General features: G+C 37.6%; 1 protein-coding gene across 2 annotated transcripts in view; it reads left to right on the forward strand.

Annotated features, from left to right (window-relative positions):
- Positions 1–12,943, forward strand: part of LEMD3 (LEM domain containing 3) — an 80,441-nt gene extending 67,498 nt beyond the window's left edge. The window contains exons 5-13 of one of the 2 annotated variants that reach the window (XM_069080892.1): positions 303–382; positions 472–635; positions 1,794–1,895; positions 2,035–2,137; positions 2,852–3,030; positions 8,576–8,657; positions 10,287–10,392; positions 10,472–10,550; positions 10,758–12,943. In XM_069080892.1, coding sequence (XP_068936993.1) covers positions 303–382; positions 472–635; positions 1,794–1,895; positions 2,035–2,137; positions 2,852–3,030; positions 8,576–8,657; positions 10,287–10,392; positions 10,472–10,550; positions 10,758–10,921 — 1,059 coding nt within the window. In that variant the 3' untranslated portion in view covers positions 10,922–12,943. Of the gene's footprint in view, positions 1–302; positions 383–471; positions 636–1,793; positions 1,896–2,034; positions 2,138–2,851; positions 3,031–5,366; positions 5,492–8,575; positions 8,658–10,286; positions 10,393–10,471; positions 10,551–10,757 lie in introns of those variants that run through there. The other variant, XM_069080893.1, reaches the window with a different exon arrangement.
- The last annotated feature ends 9,503 nt before the right edge of the window (positions 12,944–22,446 follow it).

Genomic DNA, 22,446 nt, shown 5'->3' on the forward strand with positions numbered 1-22,446 from the left:
AGGTACCAGAGGCAGTTGAGAGGGGGAGACACATGATAGCATCTTCAGGTACTTAGAGGCTGTCACATTGGATAGGAAGTTGCAAAAAACCAATTTCAGACTGATGCAGGAAAAACTTGCTAATAATTGGAGCTGTCCAGAAATGAAATCTGCCTCTAGAGAGGTGCCCTGTAACTCTCAAATTCAGCGATTTCACTTATTAGTTTTCTTCTTAATGCAGTGTTAAAAATTTTTTTATGATAATTTGTTTTACTAAGGAATCTGTTTTTTTTTTTTTTTTGGTGTGTTTTTTTTCTGGGTAGGATTTAGGTCCTGAATATGAAGATGTATTTAACACATCTTTGCAATGGATTTTAGAAAATGGAAAGGATGTTGGCATAAGGTAAATAATTTTCTTTTAATTTTGTTTCCTATATAATTTATAAGAAAATGGCTTAGGTTTTAACCTCTTCCTTCATTATTTTTAAACAGATGTATTGGTAATGGCTCGAATGAAGATTTGACAACCATAACTGATGTGCAATTCTTGCAGTCCACCCGACCTCAGATGTCTTTCTGGTGTCGCTTTCGACGTGCATTTGTTACTGTGACTCACAGATTATTGTTGTTGTGCTTGTTGTTGCTGCTGTGCTTCGGTAAGTTGCTGCACCAGAATGGTTGTAGTTTGTGTTATGTAGAGGATGCCGATGAGGAGGTGGCCTATGGACTATGTGTATTAATTATTCGATATTTAAGTTAAGGATTTTTGCCATTGTTTAAAACAACAGCTGTATTATTTCATTTGATCCACTCAATAGCCCTATGAGAGTAGGAAACCGAGACTGAGAGATGTTAAATGACTTGCCCAGCATCCTCCTTATTCCTAGTCTTACACTCTCTCCAGTATACCCTACTAATGATGTGCCAGAGAACTCTTGTGAAAAATACTACATTGGACTTCAAGGGAACCCCATGGGAGTAGAGACTTTTTTTTTTTAAACAGATTTTTGTCTTTTGTCATTGAAAGTTTTACTGGGGAAAATGGTGTTAGAGAAAGTAGGAAAAAGATGTGATTTTTAAATTATTCATTTACTCTGAAATACTTTGGATGTATATTAAGAACACTGAATTTTGTTAAATGTTGACGTTTATGTTTAATGGTGAAACTTCTATTAGAAGACATTTTTCATTCATTTCCTCTTTTTTTCCAACCCTTCTAAAAGTTTTATTTTCCTAAAATCATGTGCTTTAATTATTTGAGGAGATTGTTTAGATAAGTTTAGACTCATCCTTTTGCAGTAATTCATTATTTTGAACTCTTAAAGGAAACTCTGTAAAATATTGTCATGTTACTTTACATTTTAAAATTAGGTTAAATATTAATAAATAGATGTTACAGCAATGGAGGGGTGCTTTCTTTATTTTATTTTTTTTGGAGGGGGAGGCAAGGCACTTAGGGTTAAGTGACTTGCCCAAGGTCACATAGCCACTTACGTGTCAAGTGTCTGAGGTCAGATTTGAACTCAGGTCCTCCTGACTTCAGGACCAATGCTCTATTCACTGCACCACTTAGCTGCCCCTAAGGTGCTTTCTTAAGAAACATTTAGAAACAATTTGGAAATGTCTTTAAATAATATTAATTTTTAAAGCTATTTTAATTAGTGTTAAAATAATACTTTGTTTTTGAATCCTCATTCATCGTTGGTTTTATCAATACTAAGTTTGGAAAACTAGCTTTCTAATAAATTTTAAGATTAAAATGTTTTAATATACAGCCAAGCATGATTTTAAAAACACATTTTAAAATATTGTAGGTGTAGTGATGGCATGTGTAGTTCTGCATTATGTAAAATACCACTGGACAAAAGAAGAGGAAGAAACAAGGCAGATGTATGATATGGTGATAAAGATTATAGGTATGTGATTTAAAAAATTCTGAGATGTGATTTTCAAACATCATTTTGATTAGTAGTTATTTAAAAAGAAAAATATGTTAAGACCTCACGAGTAACTAGAGCAGCCATAAAGTATGACAGCACCTTATTGTATTTTCAGATGTGTTGCGAAGTCATAATGATGCTTGCCAAGAAAATAAAGATTTACAGCCATACATGCCTATTCCACATGTTCGAGATTCTTTAATCCCACCTCCAGACAGGTATGTTCAAAGCATGGGTGAAGAGTGTTAGAATGTAGGTGATTTAAAAGTACTGTGTCCAGAGGCGTTGAGCCTTGCCTGTGCTGTTGGTGTCTGCTTCCTTTGGGGCCTCATAGTCTGTTGTTCATCACTCTGTCTCCTCTTACTTTAGCAGCCACACAGGTGAGCTCTACAATTAGCCTGTTTTGTGGTCCTCATTCTTTTGCATGTCACTTCTATCACTGCCCTGCTCGGTTTTGAGTTTCACTTTATTTTGTGTTGGAGCCTGAGAACCCTTGACAAATGGAAAGAAAAGTCTTGGGATCCAAAGTTGTATGACAGAAGAATAGTAAATAGGATGAGGTAACTTTCTTGAGGGTTGGGGGGGGGGCATGACAAAAGCATTCAACTAATGCAATTTCACAAGCAAAACCATCAATCTTTTTTTTTTTTTAAAGTAGAAATGCTACCTGATCTCTTACTGGGAATAAAACATGATGTAGGGGCGGCCAGGTAGCACAGCGAGTAAGAGCACCGGCTCCAGTGTCGGGATGACCTGGAGATCAAATCCCAGGCTCAGATACTCAGCACCACACCCAGAAATAACTGGCCGTGTAACCTTGAGCAAGTTACTTAACCCCGATTGCTAAAAAACATGATGTAGCATATTTCATATTAATAGATGCACAGTGAATCAAGCTGTGGGAGTTTAACTTTATTTGGTCTCTATTCTAGGAAAAAAATGAAGAAAGTCTGGGATAGAGCTGTTGACTTCTTGGCAGCAGATGAATCTAGAGTTCGAACAGAAACACGAAGAATAGGTGGTGTAGACTTTCTGGTGTGGAGGTGGATACAGCCAGCAGCATCCCGTGACAAAATTTTAGTGGTACCTTCTAAAGTTTGGCAAGGACAAGGTATGCAGCCCTTTAAGTCATCTTTTATTTTTAGTTCTGTCAAAGATTTGAGTCACAGGGAACAGCTGTTTGAAGTCACTTTACCATTTCTGTTCCTCAGTTTCCTTATCTGTAAAATGACAGGTTAGATTAGATGACCTCTAAGGTTCCTTCCTTCTGTAAATCCATGATCCTTTGAGGCAGTACTCCAAAAGGGATTCAAATTGTATAAAAGCAGGTCCCAACACATTTCAAATAGATCTGTTGATAGAATTCTTACTAGAGACGAAAGAATGAGGTGTTATATAATGGAAGGAGGCTTTGTCTTGGAGTCAGGACACCTGAATTCAAATCCTGTTTTTTCTTGCTAGTTTTGTGACTCTGAGCAAGCTGTGTGAACTGTATAAAATGGAGATGACATCTTTGTGCTATCCACTGCCTAGGCTGGTTAACACTATATAAATGTCAGCTATAATTATATCATCTTCATATTATTTTTGAATCTTCAATTATGTCTTTTGTACCTAGGATCATATCCTTTTACCATCATACCCAGCCTGTCCTTTACAAAATAATTATATACCCCCTACACCCCTTCTCCCCTTCTCCCATCCCTTTTTGGCTAAGCTTCCACTCAGATTCTTTAAAAGTCATTTTCTCTTATCCCCTTCCTCTCAGAAAAAAAAAAATCTTAAGAAAAGCCATATGAACCTATAGCGTTTTATCACTCCTCCCCCATCCCATTATTTTTTAGCCGTTGGATTTTACTTAATTTGTGTTTGGAGTTGGACTGCTTAAAGGATTTAAAGAATATATTAGCTCTCGATGCTGTATAACAGAAGCATTGAGTAATTTTAACACTTGGCAGTGTTGACTGGACAATTTGTTCTGAAAACATATTATAAAACTTAATTTACTTATCAAGGTCATTAGCTATTATCGTTGAATATAGTAATTATTGAGGTTGGGGTAATATTAAAGTGGAAAAATTAGTGAACCAATACATCTAGAAATTGATGTTTTAATCTGACTACACCACCAACTAGCAGTGGGACTTTGAGCAAGCCATTTAACCTCAGGGTATTTTTCCCTCATTTTAAAATGGGAGTAATAATAGCAGTCTTACCTGCCTTACAGACTTTGGAAGTCTTTGATGAAAAAATGTATTTGAAAAAACTTGGAAACAATAAAATACTATGTCACAGAGTATCTTAGATAACATTCTAAAACTATTATATAGTAATATCAATATGATTAACATTTTATTCCTTAACTTAATTCTATTAGTATCAATACATTAATTATTGGTAATTGGCATAATTAATAAATACATTTTGCTTATAAGATGGTGTATATCTATTGCTTTTTGCTATCTGCTTTATTAGATAAGTCACTTTTGTCTTCACAACATTGAACCTGGCTTATTTATGATGAAAATTAAGCCAGTGAGTTAGTGATTATCAAAATTATATAAAATAAAGTCATTACAGAGTTACTTTGAACCATTAGAGTGCCTGTGTTCTGTCCATTATACCATATTGCTTTACTAGAGATGTGTGTATCCTTTTTATCATGCTTATTTTACTCTTGTAGTGCCCCTTGTGTTTAATGAACTGTTTGTTTTGTTGGGCCTCATTGGAATTAAAATGATCACCACAGAAACAGACATCTTGTTAGTTGATGGTGAAATAGAGCCTCTGTTGCTAAATTGTTAAATTTAGATTTGAGACTAGTTTCCAAATGCATGGTTTATTTTTTTTATTTTGGTAGTTGAAATTTAGGAATGTCTTGGGGGGAGGTGAGAAATTATCACTTTACTAGTCACATTTTAGCTTAAGCATTTTGTCAATATCTCTTAAGGACCAATTGAAGTTAGATTATTCCTGCAAAAGAGAGCTCAGTCCTTCAAAGGATGTAAATTATTCTTTTCTATTTGAATTCTGTTTCCAAATCTTAAGACAACTTACTACCCATCCAGTACCAACACATTAATTTCTTAAGTTTAACACTATTATTTGATTTAATTGATCTTGTGCTGACTCATTCTTAACTGAGTATGAGAATATTTGCAACACATCTAAACTTGAACAGAGAATTTCAGGCCCATCTTTTCTTTAAAAACTGAATTTATTGCTTATTACGGCAGGAAAGATGAACCACTGGAAAATTAATTTTATTGGAAATGTCAGGAGTTTTGTATATTCCATTTCCTTTTGCCCCTTTACTCCCCTCACTTCCCCCCCCCCCACTAAGAAATCCTCCTGATTCCCACAATATAATGAAAACCCAAGTCTTTCGTAGGCACACAGTCCCCCTCATGTTCAACTGAAAATTTACCATTTGTTTTTCCTTTAAAGTTCATGATGTCCAGACCCACCACAGATGGCTAGCTCCAGCTTGCTGTGATGCCCCTTTTGTGCAGTTTTGCTGGTAACATCACACTCACCTTTGTTCTTTGATGAAGCCGACCTCTAGAGGTCAGGTAAGTTCTATTTCTTACAATATTGCGCAGTTCTGTGAAGTTTTTATTTTGTACCCATTAGGGTATAACATTTAAAAATAAAACTTTACAAAACCATGTGCTACTTAAGCAAACAAAAAAAAGGACTTGCCTTAGTCCTTTGTAGCAGGATTCAAAGGTTATTATGATGTCACCAGCAAACTAAGCAAAGGAGGTGGGTTTGGGTTGGGAGGGAAAAAGCTGTCTCACAAAAATGGAGTTCTTGATCCACAGTGGAACTGGAAGTCTACATCAGAAAATGGTGAGTGTGTTCTTTGTTCCACAAAATCATACTCACCATTATTTACTGAAAACAAGCTTCGTCTAAAAGGTAATAAAGTTATATTGAGAACATAAAATTAAAACACTAAAAACCAGTCACAGTTTTTTTTCCCCAATTTATCATCCCAACAAAGTTAAAGTAAAAGACGAGTTTGCATCATGAACTAAAGATAGCCTAGCAATCCTCTTTTAAATACAAATGTGAGTGTGAAAAGGAGACATTGAAACTAGAACTTAAAACTCATCAGACTTGATTTAAATTAGTGCCTGATTCTAAAGGACATGTAATCCTGGCATAATATTTTGTAATTAGTTTTTGCAGTAAGGTAATTATGAGATTTTGAGGAATGACCTCAAATTGCTTATACAAAGCTCCCAAGGAACTTTTTTTTTTTTTTGCTTTTTGGAGGGCAATTCGGGTTAATTGACTTGCCCAAAGTCACACGGCTAGTAAGTGTGTCAAGTGTCTGAGGCTGGATTTGAACTCAGGTCCTCTAAACTCCAGGGCTGGTTCTCTATTCGCTGCACCACCTAGCCGTCCCTCCCAAGGTACTTTTAAAGATGATTACTTTCTCTTGCTTTTCCAAACTTGAAAACTAGATTTCTTGTTATTTGGAGGTTCTGAGGCCTGTAAAATGTCTAGAACATCATTAAAATTCCTACTAAACCTCAGTTAAAAGTATCATGCTTATTTTACTTTTGTAGTGCCCATTGTGTTTAATAATTATTTGTTTTGTTGGGCATCATTGGAATTAAAATTATGACCGCAGAAACTGACATCTTGTTAGTTGATGGTGTTCATAATCTTTTAAATGAAGACAGGAGGGAAGAGAGGAATTCTCTGCGCATGTGGCAAAAGGTAGTCTTGGAGTTCAGTTATGCTGGGCCCCAAACAAAATAAGTCATCGTGATGCTGCTCTTCAAAAAGTTTGATGAACTAGATTCTTACTGTAAAACAGCCTCCAAGGGAACTGTTAAGTTTCCTCTTCTGGTACTTCCACTTAAGTACCTTCCAGTGATTTAAAAAAAAAATAGCTTCCATTTCTGTAGATTCCTTTAGGTTTACAAATTTCTTGCAATAACCCTGTGATTCATTTAGTGTCATTATTAATCCACATTTGACAGGAAAGGAAACTGATGCCCAGAAGTTGATTTGCCTAAGGATCACACAGATGGTTCAAGTCCGAGCTAGGATTCAAATTTATGTCTATAGACTTGAAAACCCTTATTCTTCCCTCTACACCACAATGCTTCTCTTCAGTGGAGTCCAAAATGAACTTTAAACTTTGCTGTATACAGTATACCCCAAGGCTTGTTGGAATTTACCAGACAGAGAACATATAGGAATTTTTTGTTAATTCTCTTCATACTTGGTGAGATTTGTCCCAGAGGGCTCCTTGTTCATCGATATGGGACATCATTATAGATTGTTGCAAAAGTAAAATGAGAGAGTAGACTTCACCTTTTAATAGGATATCCACGTATGTACAGCCATGCTACATTTGCAAATATTTGAATTATTTTAATATCACTGAATGTGATTGGAATGATGTAATATTAACAGCTGGCAAATACACACACCACTTTACAGTTTACAAAGGTTTTTACCTGCATTTTGTAGATAAATGAATAAAGAAACAGACAGGTCAGGTAGCTTATTCTAGATCACCCAAGATTCTTGATGAAATCTTCTTTTCCAGCTGCCTCAAAGAGTAGAATATGACGACTCCTCATTAAGTTGTAGCCATATTGCTCCTACACGTTACATAATAACTGTTAATACCTAAAGTGAGTTTTCTTTGTTGAGTAACCTATTACTCAGTAGAGTGTGTAAAACTTTTTTTCCTCACTGCCAAAAAGGACAGTTGCAATTTTTTATTAGGCACTTTAAAAAATGACACCTTTCCTAAGCTTTCAAGTTGTGGAGTATGTTACTATTGCAACCTTTATTTCTCCCAAGGAATAATAAAACACCCGCTAAATACTGATAATGAATAAAGCTAGAAAAGAAGTGAATTGATTACCCATTAAAAACTCATAGTATTTAACAAACAATACAACTTTCACTCCAAAAGACAGCTCTAAAGACTCTGAAATTGACTTGATTCCTCCTGTGGAGGGTTAAAATCTCTGTCTGCAGGGTCTTTGCCATCTAATTGGAAGAAAAGACATGTGTCAAGTAGGTATACAAAAGTTTTTCATTCTGAAGATGGCCTGGTAAATGAAGCTCAGTCTAGGCCAGTCTTTTAGTCCATAGAACTAAAAGTAGAATTTGGGGTTAGGTGGAGAAGAGTTAATTATATGCCATTCTTTATGGGACGTTATGTTCTTTCTTCCCAGCCAAAGCACCAGAAATTGAGGAAGTGGGAAAGCTTAGAACTTGAATGGTCTAAGAGCCAAGCAGAAACACTTTTATTGCTGTAGAAGTTTGGAGAGCCCTAAAGCTTCATGAATCCCCATGCATGTGGAAATTGAGGGGATCAGTAACCATGAGGCAAGAATTCATTATGTATAAAAAAAAAAGGCCACTGAATTTGACTATAATTTTCAGCCCCTAGAAAAATAATGAGCTTTTAAAATTGCTGCCCCAGGCTGCTAAGTTATCAGCTACCTTAATCAAACATCAGAGTTGGTATGTAATAAATATCCCTTCTTGACAGCTCTTGCTTCCTTTTAAATGGTGGAAGCAGAGGGACTCATTAATTTTTTTAAAATGAAATATTTGTCTATAAAGTGGCATAACCACCAAAATACTAGTAAAATTGATTTGTTTGTGTTTTCTAGCATTTCATTTAGATCGAAGAAATTCACCACCAAATAGTCTGACGCCATGCCTAAAGATTCGAAATATGTTTGATCCTGTTATGTAAGTATGATAGTTATGGATACCAAGTGATCTTTTACGGTTGAGATATTTAGTCTGAAGTATGAACATGTATTTCATACATCTTTATCAAGCTTTATCAAGCACTGCCTGAGTAGATATCTCACCATGATGTGGAGGTGACCCTCAGGGCCTCCAGTTCTTTGCCAGGAGAGTGCAAGTCCTAGCTGGGCCTTCCAAGTTGGAATGCTTGTGTTTCTGTCCTCTAAGGACCAGTCCACCTCAATAGGCAGCCCTCATCACCAACTTGGTTGTGATTGTGCATTACAACCAAATTCCTCTGTATAAAAATCAGTTACCTTATTACCCATGTAGAACACATTCATGGAATTTTCTCATTTGACATCCAATGTTTTTTAAGCCCTATTTCTATATGCAAATATGAATTTTTCCTAATTATGTTATGACAATTAATATATCTGAAGTATTAATTAAAACACTTTTCTCCAAAGCATTTTCTCTTAATATTTATTTAGAAGTAACTGGCAAAAAATGAAACTTCCTAGTATTTTACCTATGAGCTTTTGAGTATAATTGATACATTTTAACAGTCTGAAACTTTTTCATTCCCACTGCTTTTCTTCAATGGCATACTAGCGGGCTAAAACTCATTACAACACAGTTACTATAACTAACTTATGGGGCCATATTTATCTATCTTTTTGAGTCTTTTAGGAAGTAAAATTTCAAAAGTAGAAAAACACTTAAGCTTTTACTAAGTTTAATAACGTTATAATTTCAGTTATTCAAAGAAAAAAATCTGTTTAACTTATGACTAGACTACAAGGAAAACTTTATTTTACTAAAAATGTAAACGTAATATAAATGTAAAAATGTCACTTAGGACTGTGACTAGAAAGAAAAATCAATACTTTAAGAAAGTAAGACCTTTAGTTAAGGATAAAAATCACTCCGCATTGGTCCTGTAATTTTAGCATAGTTTCTTTTCTATCAGAAAGGCCCTCATTTTAACACTGGTAAAGTGACATCCTTTGAAGGTTCATAATACTGTGTCAGATGCTAGGATGAGTGAAGTATTAATCAGTCAGTACTTGTAAGCATAGCTATTAAGTGTAGCAAAAGTATACAAGCTAAATTGCTGTCTTAGAGAGGGGAAACTGGTAGCTCTTGGGGGCGTACCTGAGTTGTGTTTTGAAGGGAGCTGGAGATGCTCTTTTAAGAGGGGGTAAATAAGGGGCCTGGCTTGTGCAGGCACACTGCGGTGGGAGATAGAGGAGAGCAGACCCAGAATCTGTCCAAGAATGTGATTGATAAAAGCCTGAAATTGTGAAGGGCTTTGAATTCCAAATACAGTAGCTTCTGTTTTATCCTAAAGGCAAGAGAGTACCAGTGCATAGAGCTTTTTTAGCAAGAGATTGAGTGGTGTGCTTAGACCTGTATCTTAGGAATATCATTTTGGTGAGGGTGGATTGGCAAGAAGAGGCGCTTGAGTCAGGATAGGAGTCCAGAGTCAACCATATCGTCCAGGCAAGAGGTGGTTTTTTAATTTCTCAAGTTCATAACAAACGCCACTCTGCATCTTTTGAAATAATGAATTCTGGTAGTCAGATTGTAGCAGAGTGCTCTTTTTTATTGATTTTTTTTTTTTAGGGAAATAGGGGATCATTGGCACCTGGCAATTCAAGAAGCAATTCTAGAAAAATGTAGTGATAATGACGGCATTGTTCACATTGCAGTAGACAGAAACTCATGTGAGGTAAGTTAGCGGGCATGTATACATTTCATTGATTTGGCATAATGAAATTAAACTGACTATAACTATTGTTTCATCACAGGGTTGTGTTTATGTTAAATGTCTATCTCCAGAATATGCTGGAAAGGCTTTTAAGGCATTACATGGCTCGTGGTTTGATGGTAAGAAATTTGTTTTATAACCATTTTGGAAAAATGTGATTTTATGTGTCAGAATCAGTATTTCAAATAAAAGAGGAACCCATTTAGATGAATATTTATTATTCATTTACATTTCAAGGTTGTGTACCTTTCAGGAGCTTTTCTTTCTTGTAAGAGCTAAATGTGTTTCTTCCTAGAATCTAAAACATTCTTTGTATTTTGCAACAGGAAAATTGGTAACAGTAAAATACCTACGACTAGATAGATACCATCATCGCTTTCCCCAAGCTCTCACTTGCAACGTTCCCTTGAAGCCATCAAACAAACATATGAACTCAATGTCTCATCTCCGTCTTCAGACAGGCACAGCTAATTCTCAGGGAAGCTCCTGAGAGAGTGTTTTTCCCACTGCTAAGACTATTATTCACAGCAGGAAAATCCCTGTTTCTTTGGCTGCCGGTCTTCCCTTTTTTTTTTTTTTAAAAGCTTTTTGTATGTAATATTTTCATTGATGAACAACACAGGTCTGCTTGAATGTTCCAGAAATCTTCAGTTTCCAAAGGGACTTAGAGTAACATTGAACAAATAGAACAATTGCTTCCTGTCATTTGGGGAGCTCAAATAAACCAATGCATTTAAAGTTTTGCATGAGGAACATTGAATTTATTAAACATTTTTCATTACGGTGGTTGTACATTGCACCAAGAAGTGTTTTAATAACCACATAAAAGCATGGTGAAGAGAAGACTTCTTGCATTTTCATAGTTTCCCGTGAACTAATGTTGTGAGTTTTTGTAACCAACCACCTACATGGTTCCTGATGACTGATAGGTAAAACTGTTAATTTCAGAATTTAATCTTAGGTTTCTGTTGCGATAAGAGATTCATTTGCTGCCGCTGGAATATGGGGAAATTTATTTGGCTTTAGTGGTTGCATATTAGTGTGAAGGGATCCAGATATATTTAAACTGGTTTTTGTATATACATGTAAATGCTGGTGGTGGCAAAGGTAGTCCTGTTCTGTGAGGATGTCTGCATTAATGCAGTGAATAAGCTTCCTATTTTATTCATAACCTAATGTTTTATATTATATATAAATATATATATATAAATATATAGGCTGTACCATCACTTAGGTCAATCAGCCAAACACCTTAAAGTATTAGATACCAGTTTAAAATATCTTTTATAGGTTTTATATAAAATGTCTGGTTATGATTTTGTGTGAAAGTTCTGATACCAATTGTAATGAATTCAAATTTATGTAAGCAATAAGCAATTGGCAGATACTGGAAAAATATTTTGTGAAAAGCTGTATTTATTATAACAGGACTGTGACAAAGAACCATTGGGATTGAGTCATTCTCCCAATCTATTTATAATTTAATAAAGTCTTAACCACCCAGTTATCTGTAAAGTTGGAAGCAGTGTACCATTTTGCAATAAAATGTACATTTGTTTGACAAATAATATTTGCAATTTTGGGTTTGAGAGCTGGAATTATAGTAAATGTACAAGTGACAATTACTTTGTGCCTCAGTATTAAAATTCAACTATCCATAAGTTATTTTATTACTGTTGATAATTTCTGAGTAAGAATGATTGCTGAGCAAAATTTAGTTGTATTCTTCTGATTGGCTCTCCTAATATCAATATCCTGTTGATACAGCATATCTATCAATTCTTCAGAAGGAATTCTGCATAGATAGCAAGCCTGGAAATAACAAGAGTTTGAATAATTTTGTTTAAAGCTCAGTTTTTTTCCTGTTTTTGTAAATGTGTTGGGTTTGCAGCATGAACTTGCACAGATAATGCACGTTTTCTGGTTAAGTAAACATGATGCACACTTCTGCAACACAAAAACCCTATTGTGCCTTACCTTCGTGCTTTTGTGGGCACCATGTTTATGAAGAATAAAAGTGGATTTGTTAACTGAAGAGAATACATTTAAAATTCTCAGTTTACGTCTCAGATGCTAAAGTGTGAAAATATATATAATATATAAATTAACTGATCTTGCTGTGTTTTTTATGTGCATCATAGTGATTTGTTGACTTGAGCTTAGTGACCCCATCTCGTGACCTGTTGCAAGAATGAATGTAAAAATAGCTGTGGCATTTTAAAAGGTCGCCTTTTGATGCAAATGCATCTTTCCCTTGCTTCTAAAATATATTTCATGTAAACATTGTACATTTATTATTGTAATATGTACTCTTATGCCGCATATTTTACCTACAACTGTTTAAGCTGACCAATATCCCTTCCTGCAAGACAGATGGGAATGTGTATAATAACCTAGACATTTGAGACGTTCAGATGTTTGATGTAATTTGTCACTTGTCCTGTTTAAAAAAAACACAAAACACAAAAAGAAAAAAAACTCTAATTAAAAGTTTATTAGGGGTTTTTACATATGTCTGGCCTTGTAGATTTTTTTTTAAGTGGCTTGTGTCTGTCTCTCGGTCTCTTTTTCTTTGGTAAAAATGATAGTGCTTGTTGAATTTTTCTAAAGATCTTGGTGGGTGACTCCTATATTGTCCAAATAGTTCCTATGGTGCTTATGATTAGCAAGAGTATTTCTCCTTTCTTTAGGCAAGGATTGTAAAATTTCTTAAAAGACTTAAGGTCTAGATTTCATTCTTTGATGGATAAAATAGGAATATGGGCTGAGGATGGATGGTAATTATGTTTCAGGAGTTACATCTCTTGTGTTTTCAGGGGGAGGGTAAATCTTCAAGTAAACAATGGAAAAGTCAAGAATAACTCCCAGTGAATATGCAGGCATAGTGGTCAATTGCAAAATCTAATGGACTCCAGATAGATGACAGAAGCAAAACATTTATTCAGACACCAGAAAACCAAATCCCACCACCAAGAAACCAGATCCATCATAGCAACATAAAAGTTAATATACCGCAATGCAGCAGAGAGCCACACCATCCTTTAGCCTTCCCACAAACCTAACTGTCACAGTAGGTGGCGGTCATGAGCCTAGCGGTCTCCCTCTGTGTCCTTTCCTCCCTTCAGCTCTACCTGCTCTGGCTCCCAGCTTCCTCTGGGCTCTGTTCCACCCTTCAGCAAACTCCTCCCACCACAGGCTCCATGTGATTACCTTCAGCCTACTGGGGACAGGGAAGGTCTTCAAATTCCCTTAGGCTTTAAGAAAATTTTTTTTTTCTTTTTTGGAGGGGAAAAGGCAAGGCAATTGGGGTTAAGTGATTTGCCCAGCATCACTTAGCTAGTAGGGTATGTCAAGTGTCTGAGGCTGTATTTAGCTCAGGTCCTTCTGAGGGCAAGGATTTAAAAGACTTAAGGTCCAGATTTCATTCTTTAATGGACAAAATAGGAGTATGGACTGAGGATGGATGGGAATTATGTTTCAGGAGTTATAACTCTTGTATTTTCCAGGGAGTGGGGAATCTCCAAGTAAACAATGTAAAAGTTGAGAATAACTCCCTTGTTCCTCTCACTTTTTCCATCCTTCCCTTGGGACTTCATCTGTCTTGGGAAATAGGAAGACAAAAAAGGACCCATCTGTCTTCTAGTCTGTCTAGAAGCTTTTCTTTCTGTTGAGGAAAATAAACTTACAAAATATACCTAAAACAAATACAAAGTAATTTAAGGGGATGGGGGCACGAGGGAATCAGAAAAGGCCTTCTGTAGAGGTGCTCAGGCTAATCTCAGGAGGAATCTTAACATGGTAAAAAGAGTTGGTGTGGAATTGTTATGAAGAGAAGTCAGTGTGCCACCAGGATGTATGGGATGTAAAGGCCACCCTACCCTACCTTGGTGTCAGGATGTTTTATGTTTTATGTTGCTATGATGGATGCCTGTTTCTAAACCATCAAGCATATAGAAATATGAAGATTTCCCAATATGGTGTCCCCCTCCCCAAAGGTTCCCTTTCTGCCTAAATGTTCTGAAATGTAGTGATTTAATCAGACCTAAACCTTTAAGCCCTAAAGTCAGTGTTCTCCATTTCTATCCTTAATTAGGTCAGGATTGACTCCTTTTCCCATCTCCACACTTTTGTACAGATTGCTTACTCCAGAATTGGAATGTAGTTAACTTAACAAACCTTGAAAGTCCAGGTCAGGTCACCTCATTATCAGTGATTTGTACAGAAGAAAAAATGAAGATAATTTGGGGTGGGGGTGGGGGAGAGGCAAAGCAATTGGGGTTAATGTGACTTGCCCAAGGTCACACAGCTAGTTAAGTGTTAAGTGTCTGAGGCCAAATGTGAACTCGGGTCCTCCTGACTCCAGGGCCAGTGCTGTATTCACCTGCCTCTGAAGGTAATGTCTCAAAGAGATTTTGAGCAAATGGCCTCAAGTCTCAGTAAAGGATGAGGTGATGGAGGTACAACCTATGTAGGGAATAATTTGGAAGGATAAGTTAGGGGTAAAAGTGCTGTCTTGTTGGAGGCCAACACCCAGTTGAGGCTAGAGGAAATCAGTGAATCCCATCAGTTTGGTTTTGGGATTCCTTCTTCTAGCTCCACCTTCAACAGGACCTGGAAAAGTAGGAGGAAAATGGTAGAAGTCAAGTCTCCAGGGTTGTGGTTTGACAAAGGTGGATAACCTTGGGGGGGGGGGGGGGGGGATTCCAAGAGCAAAGGACAGTGTAGAGCTGAGATGGGGAGGGAAACATCGAAGTTAGAGCTGGAGTGATACTGTGGTCTGCAGTGTTTTGGAGAAGTGGAATAGAACAGGTGGGGATGGAACATGGATTTTGGGAAGCAAGATGCAAGGAGAGAGAAGTCTTTTGGTTATGTCTCAATCAAGGACTTTTTGGAGGTTATAATTGTCGAGTGATTGTGAGATGAAAGGTGTGATCGTTTCCTGGATTAGGAAAGCATCTGCCAGAACAGTTTGTTCATTCAAGGTCACAACTTAATAAAACAAAGAATGCCCCATTTTCAAGTACACAATGGTTCTGATGTGATGGTCAAAGCCATTCTGGTGACTTTCTTCCCATTTATTCATCTTAAAAGAGCAGCTAATGACCAAGGCCATTTTCTTCCACGCCTTCTTCAGATATCTTCGGGTCTTTGTAGGACTGCTATACTCCCATTTAAACCCCATATTATATGATGTTCCAACTAACCCTACTAGTCCTACTCAGGCGGCTAGGTGGTTCAGTAGATAGACCATTGGGCCTGGAAGACCTAGGCTCAAATCTCCACTTTAGACATGATCTAGGGTGACCCTGGGCTAGTCATAACCTCTGCTTACCTCAGTGTCCACATAGCACTTCCCAGAATTACTGTAAACATCACACAAGTTAATATGTTTTTTTTTTTTAATTTGTATGGCAGAGTTAATACTTTACGGCACCTACTCTGTGCTGGACTCTGCTAGGTTCCTGGCACATAGTAGGTGCTGTATCAGAGACAACTTGTTATTTATCCAAATCATTGCTATAGCCATTATGCAGAATGAAAGACGTCATGGGAATTGAAGTTTGAGGAACAGAGTTTAGGGTGTTTAAAGATGCATTGACATATACGTTACGTGTTTTGCATGATTTCACATGTATAATTCATTCCAAATTTATTGCCTTCTCTTGGGGGTTGGGGGCGCAGGAGGGAGAGAGAATTTGAAAGAATTAAAAAAAAAGACCTTAAAATTACATGTAATAAGGAAATATTTAACAAAATAAAAGTATTTAGGATAAGAAAAAAAGGAAAAGAAAACATGTAAGTTGAAATCCCCTGCTATAGACTGGAAAAGTTGGTGTAGAAAGGATGACCATGATCCCTGATTGAATTTGAGAAAGGAGAGGGAATGTTTTGAGGATTGATAAATTCCACTAGGATTTTAAGTAATAAATTTGAATGGAGTGAACCTTGAGGAGAAATTGCTAAATGATAGCAAAGAGAACCGGGAAGTGGCCAGGCAACAAGGAATTGAGGCAGTCTGGGAGGAAAGACAAGAGACTCTGGGATGCCTTGAAGCTCCCTCTTCTCCCTATGCTCAGTGGTGAGGTAATAGAGTAGGGCTGGGCCAGAAAGGGCCTACCTCTCCTTCATGCAGAGTAGACAGGCCTTGGGACCCCACAGGAAGACCTAGAGACAGTATTCTCCCTGAATGTCTATACCATGTGGATAGTTGTATGTTGTCTCTCCCATTAGAAAGTGAGTTTGAGGACAGGGACTGGTTTTCTGTTTGTCTTTGTGTTCTCAGTGCTTAGCCGAGTACATGGTAAGCGCTTAATAAATGCTTCTTGACTAGCCCTAGAATGTACAAATTTGTCTGTGGTGGCTACAAATTTAGTGACTGGAGGGGGAGTGGAGTTAGTCATGGGTGGTGGGAACAAAGGAGAAGGGAGGGATAACTGGCAAAGGACTTGCAAGGTGTTGTGACATGCAAGAGGACTTTTTGAAAGAGGTAGTGCCATCTGTTCTACCTTAGTTTAATGGCTCTGGGGAAGAGAAATTATATTTATTTCAGTATTAAGTACCTACTGTGTGCAGAAAACTCAGGCTCTGGGGAAACTACAAAAGATGATTCTGAAATGAAGAGCCTGCATATTTGGGAAAATGATAATTAGATGAGAAGGCAGCATGATATAATTAAAATAATGTTGGACCAGGGTCCAAGAGACGAGATCTAGTCTCAGTTCTGTCAATAGTTGTGATCTTGGATAAGTCTCTTTACCATAATAAATGGGTCTTTGACTCCTCATCCCCTGTTCACTACACTCTTTATAATTTTTCATCATGTTTTCTCCACTCTACATTACTTTACACATCTTCTGTTCCCATGTTATTATTCCTATTTGTCTTTCCTTATTGGGGGAGGGTGGGAGGGAGAGAAGGGAATAAGAATTTATTGAACCCCTACTATGTGCTTGGCACTCTTATGTACTTTTTACAATCATCTCATTTGATTCTCACAACAAACTTACCAGGTAAGTGCTATTATTATCTTCATTTTTACAGTTGAGGGAGCTGGGGCAAACAATGGTTAAATATTTGATCGTGCAATAATAGGCCATTTATATATTTAATATAATGTATTATAATAATATATAATTTAAGCCATTTATATATGTTGTTTATAACACAATAGATATTTCCCAGCAAACCATTAATTAGCCCCCTTTAGAAAAGACATTTCTTAAAAACAGTTAAATTACTGTTTTTATCCTCAACTATAAGACAAAAAGGAAAGAAAACACATTTATTAAGCACCTACTATGTATCAGGCACTGGGCTGAGCACTTTACAAATATTTAATACAACAACCCTGAGAATTGAGGGTTAGGGTGTTGGGGATACATCAACATGTCCTTGACTATAGCGAGTTGGTATAGAGAAGACCGTGAGCCAGAGATTGAACTTGAGAAAGGAGAGAGAATATTCTGAGGTCTAATAGATAAATGCTTTTCTGGCTTTCTGTGATAAATTTGAATTGGAGTAAACCTCAGCAGAAGAGAGGTAATATCCCCATTTTACAATTGAAGAAACTGATGCAAATAGCAGTTGAGTGACTTGGCCAAGGCCACACAGCTAGTGAGTGGCTGAGGCTGTGGTCTTTCTGATTCCAGACTCAGTACTCTATTCTCTGTGCCACCTTTGGGCTGGGTGACCTGTGAGTCTGCAGTAGGGCCCCAAAGAATTGGTCTCCATTTGTGTTTTACTATAGCTTTGAATATGCTTGACATTTGCTTCATTTGCCTTTGTCTCATTGCAGTCATTGTGTATATAATCTTTTCCTTCTTGGTTCTTTATGAATCACTGGGTCTTCCCATGGCTCTCTGAAGTTTTCATTTTTTTTGTCATTTCTTTTGGTGCAATAATATTCTGTTAAAAAGACTACATTTTGTTCAGCTGTACCCCAAACTTGATAATCATTTATTCCATTTTGAATATAGTTTAGGTTTCTAAATTATCTATTACCTCTAGTACCTAAAACCACTCTTGAGCACAGAAGGTATTTGATAAATTCTTGTTGAATTGTTATGAATATTGCATATTAGAGAGACTTAAGTAACACAAAGCAACAAACTCAAGAAAAAAGGACCGAATAGAGTTTAGAGGTGGAAAGAATTCGTGGTCTTGAGGCAATCGAGTTATTTTTGAGAAATTTAGCTGCTTATTTATTCTGCCCCATCTTCTACATTTAATGTTCGAATTTTACATTCTGGATTTCTAAGAAAAAAATTCAGAATGAATTCCCTCACACTTTAATTTAAAAAGTAGAACAAAATAAAAACTTGAGCAGAGGAAAAATTCCCTTAGTGGAGCTTACTAGGTCATAGGAGATGTTTGGCAAATACATATTAGACTAGTAAATTAAAAAGGGCACCTAGGTGGCCCAGTGGATAGAGTGCTAGGCCTGGAGTCAGGAAGACTCCTCTTCAAATAAGGCCTCAGACACGTCCCAGCTTTGTGACTCTGGAGTGGTCACTTAACTCTGTTTGCCCCAGTTTCCTCATCTGTAAAGAATTGGAGAAGAAAATAGCAAAGCACTCCAGAATCTTTGTCAAGAATACTCCAAATGGGGTCACAAAGAGTCAAATACTACTGAAAAGCACTGAACAACAATTGTTAAAATAAAAAGGAAATGAGGTTAGTTAACTTTCATTTGACCGTCACCCCAAATATATCATTCCACATCTCTCAGTCATTCCTCAGGGGGGGAAAACCAACTTTCTCCACCAGTTACCTCAACGTTCTTGCCTCTCTCTCACTACTTAACCTTTTGAAATCTGTCTTCTGAGCTCTTCACTCAAACCAATGACTTTTCCATCTCCTTCCTTCCTGATCCTTGTGCTCGACACCATTGATTACCTTCTCCTTTTGGATAGTCTCCCTGGGTTTTTATGATACTGCTTCCTTGGTCATCCTCCCACCTATTCTTAGCCTATTGAATCATCCACGATTCTACTCCGACCTGTGGGGGTGTAACCCAGATCTCTGTTCTGTGCCCTTTTTTCTTTCTACATTTGAGAAAGAACTACACTTTTCTCGGTGAGATCATCAGCTCCCACGGGTCTCATTTTCACTTCTATGTAGATGATCTCCAGACAGATTTAGCTCTAGTCTCTCTCCTGAGCTCCAGTCCTAAATCACAAAATGCCTACTGACATTTCCAACTGCATGTCCCATAGACATTTCAGACTTCTGACATGTCTAACACAGAGCTCATTCTCTCCCCTGGGCTGCCTTCTACCGATTTCTCTGTGTCAACAGCATCCCCATCCTTCTAGTAGTCCTCGTAGTCACAACCTTGGAGTAATCCTTGACTCATTACTTTCTTTTTTCTCTTCCCCCTTCTCCATAGCCAGTTTCTAAATCCATTTCTACCTTGATACGTGTTTTATAACTGGCATTTATTTCTTGCTCATTATGAGCTGTGCATGCAACATGTCTAAGCACTATACAAATAGCCCATTTGCCCAATGCACTATTCACTATACCACGGAGCTTTTTCTTAACATCTCTTGCCTATCAATAATCAATAAACATTTATTAAACACCTGCTGTGTACTAGGCATTAAGGCTAAGCCTTAGGAATACAAAAAGAGGCAAGACAGTTTCTTCTCACAAGTTGCTTACAGTCTAATGAGGTTCTCTTGGATTCCTGCCTGAACCAATTCATCTCCCTGTTTTCTGTCCCACCATGCGTGATATTCACAAAGCACGGTTCTGACCATGTTACATTCCTGGTCCAAAAGCTTCGATAGCTCCCGTTTGACCCTAGGACCAAACACAAACCCCTCTATCAGGTATTTAAAGCCATTTGCAATCAACTCCAGCCCCAATTCCTGGAATACTCTCTCCCTTAAGGTCTCTAGCCTCTTCTAAATTCAGCTCAAGTACTCTGCGCTGCAGGAGGCCTTTGCTGATCCCCACAAGCTTCTGGTTTATTTCAGATATGTTTTGAATTTATTAAGTGTTCTCATTGTTTCCTCTGTTAGAATGTAGGGTAGCTGAGGGCTAGTTTTCTGTTTTTGTGTCCGCAGCACCTGTGCTTGGCATGTAGTCGGCACTTAATAAATGCTTGAGATTGACGGAAGGCAGGTTTCAGGGTGGATAAGAGTGGCAAGGTTCCCCGATTTATCCATAAACAGTAGGTGCTGAAAGTCGTATGGGCCCCAAGAGCGGCTCTTGTGATCTGATCCCAAATCCCCAGAAAAAGAGGCCTCTGCTTCGGGGCAGTCAGATTTCCTGCTCCCCATGTTCCCCCCAAAACAAAAAAACCCAAAACTTCTGGCCTGAGCATGAACAAAATTCTTCTTCCCCTTCATTTGTGGTTAGAGTAAAAAGATTCCTGGCAAGTTAAGAAAAAAAAATCAAACACAACGTGGTGTATAGAAATTCAAGGCTGTCACCTTTAGCGTGATGCGGAGGATTTTCAGTTAGCTGTCTGACCCTGTCTCTGAAATTCTATTCTAGATCTTGACCTATTTCAAGAATCAGACTGGTGGTATCTTAGCAACCTCATCAGCCCAGAGGAGGCTGCTTCTTTCCTTGGGTGAAACTCCTCTTATCGATGTCACTGGCAACTCGGCGTGTTGCACAGGGCTCTTAAAGGCTGTCTTACATATGGAAGCCTCTTTGTGGTTTCTTATCAGGCACTCAGGATTTAAGTCCTCTACGTTTCTTGCTTCAAAGATAAGAGTTTGGTAAGTTCTGGCTTTTTTAAAAGCGTGTGGCAATTTACCAGGGTCTTTGGGTTTCAGCCTCCTCCTAGAGCTAGAATGACTGACTGAGATACCCCGCTTGGGTCCAGTGAGCTGTTTACACATCTCTAGGTTGGCCACCAGTTTCCTTTGGTTCACAGGGATCTGATTCAGTTCGTCTCCCCTCCCTAAATGGTAATCCAAGGTTCTATTTTACAATACCAATTTACATACCACATACTTTAAACACTTGGTAATAAAATAGTCAGCCAATTTCCACCCACAATAAGATAATTCAGTTCAACAACAAACATTTATTATTGTGCTAGGCCACAGAGATTAGAAAGCTAAAATAATAGACCTCTTGACATCAAAGGATTTATAATCTAGCAGGTAAGAAAATTTAGGTGAGGAAAACAATGTGGATACAAATAACTATTATAGGAATTAGATTATAAACACATAGGAGAGGGCCAAATAAAGCATCAGGTCCCATCTGTTCAAAGGCACAGAGATGGAATGTTATTTATGAGAAATCCAGCAGGCCATTTGATTAGAAGGTAGAGTGTATGAAAGAGAGTAATGTATTATAATAATAATAACATAATAATGTATGATATATAATAAGTAAAGAAAGATGGGCTGGAGCCAGATTGTGAAAGGATTTTAAAATGCCAAACAGAAGGGTTGGTATTTTATCTGGGAGGCACAAGGGAATGGAGGGGCTAGTACGGGAGTGATATGGTTGGGCAGTAATAACTTCTTGGCAACTGTGTTGAGGATGTATTAGGAGAGAGAGGAGACTGGGAAGTTAGTTGCAATAGTTCAGACAAGAGCTGTCTGACTTCTGTCTTTATTTTAATGTTTTTGAAGCAATTGGGGTTTAGTGACTTGTCCCAGGTCACACAACTAGTTAGTGCCCGAGACCAGATTTGAACTTAGGTCTTCCTGACGCCAGGGCTGGTGCTCTATCCCCTCTGCCACCTAGTTGCCCTGGACTTCTCTTAAACTAGGCTGGTGGCCACGTGAGTGGACAGAAGGGGATGAATGAGAGATACATGGTGGAGGTTGGGAGGGGGGAGAATGGGGGAGTGAAGTGGAGAACAGTGGAAGGGGTGCTCCATTTGGAGTTCCAAAGACTCACATCTATGATCCTGTAATCCTATGAGGGTGACTTTGCCCTCAACAAAAATAGGATGAAACTAAATGCTGTGAAATAATGACCACAGTTGGCCCTAAAGTAAGGGTGTGTGTGTGTGTGTGTGTGTGTGTGTGTGTGTGTGTG

This window comes from Petaurus breviceps, unplaced genomic scaffold, assembly GCF_028583685.1.
Source record: "Petaurus breviceps papuanus isolate PSGF00001 unplaced genomic scaffold, PetGlider_PUasm1.0 154, whole genome shotgun sequence".
NCBI classification, from domain to species: Eukaryota; Metazoa; Chordata; class Mammalia; order Diprotodontia; family Petauridae; genus Petaurus; species Petaurus breviceps.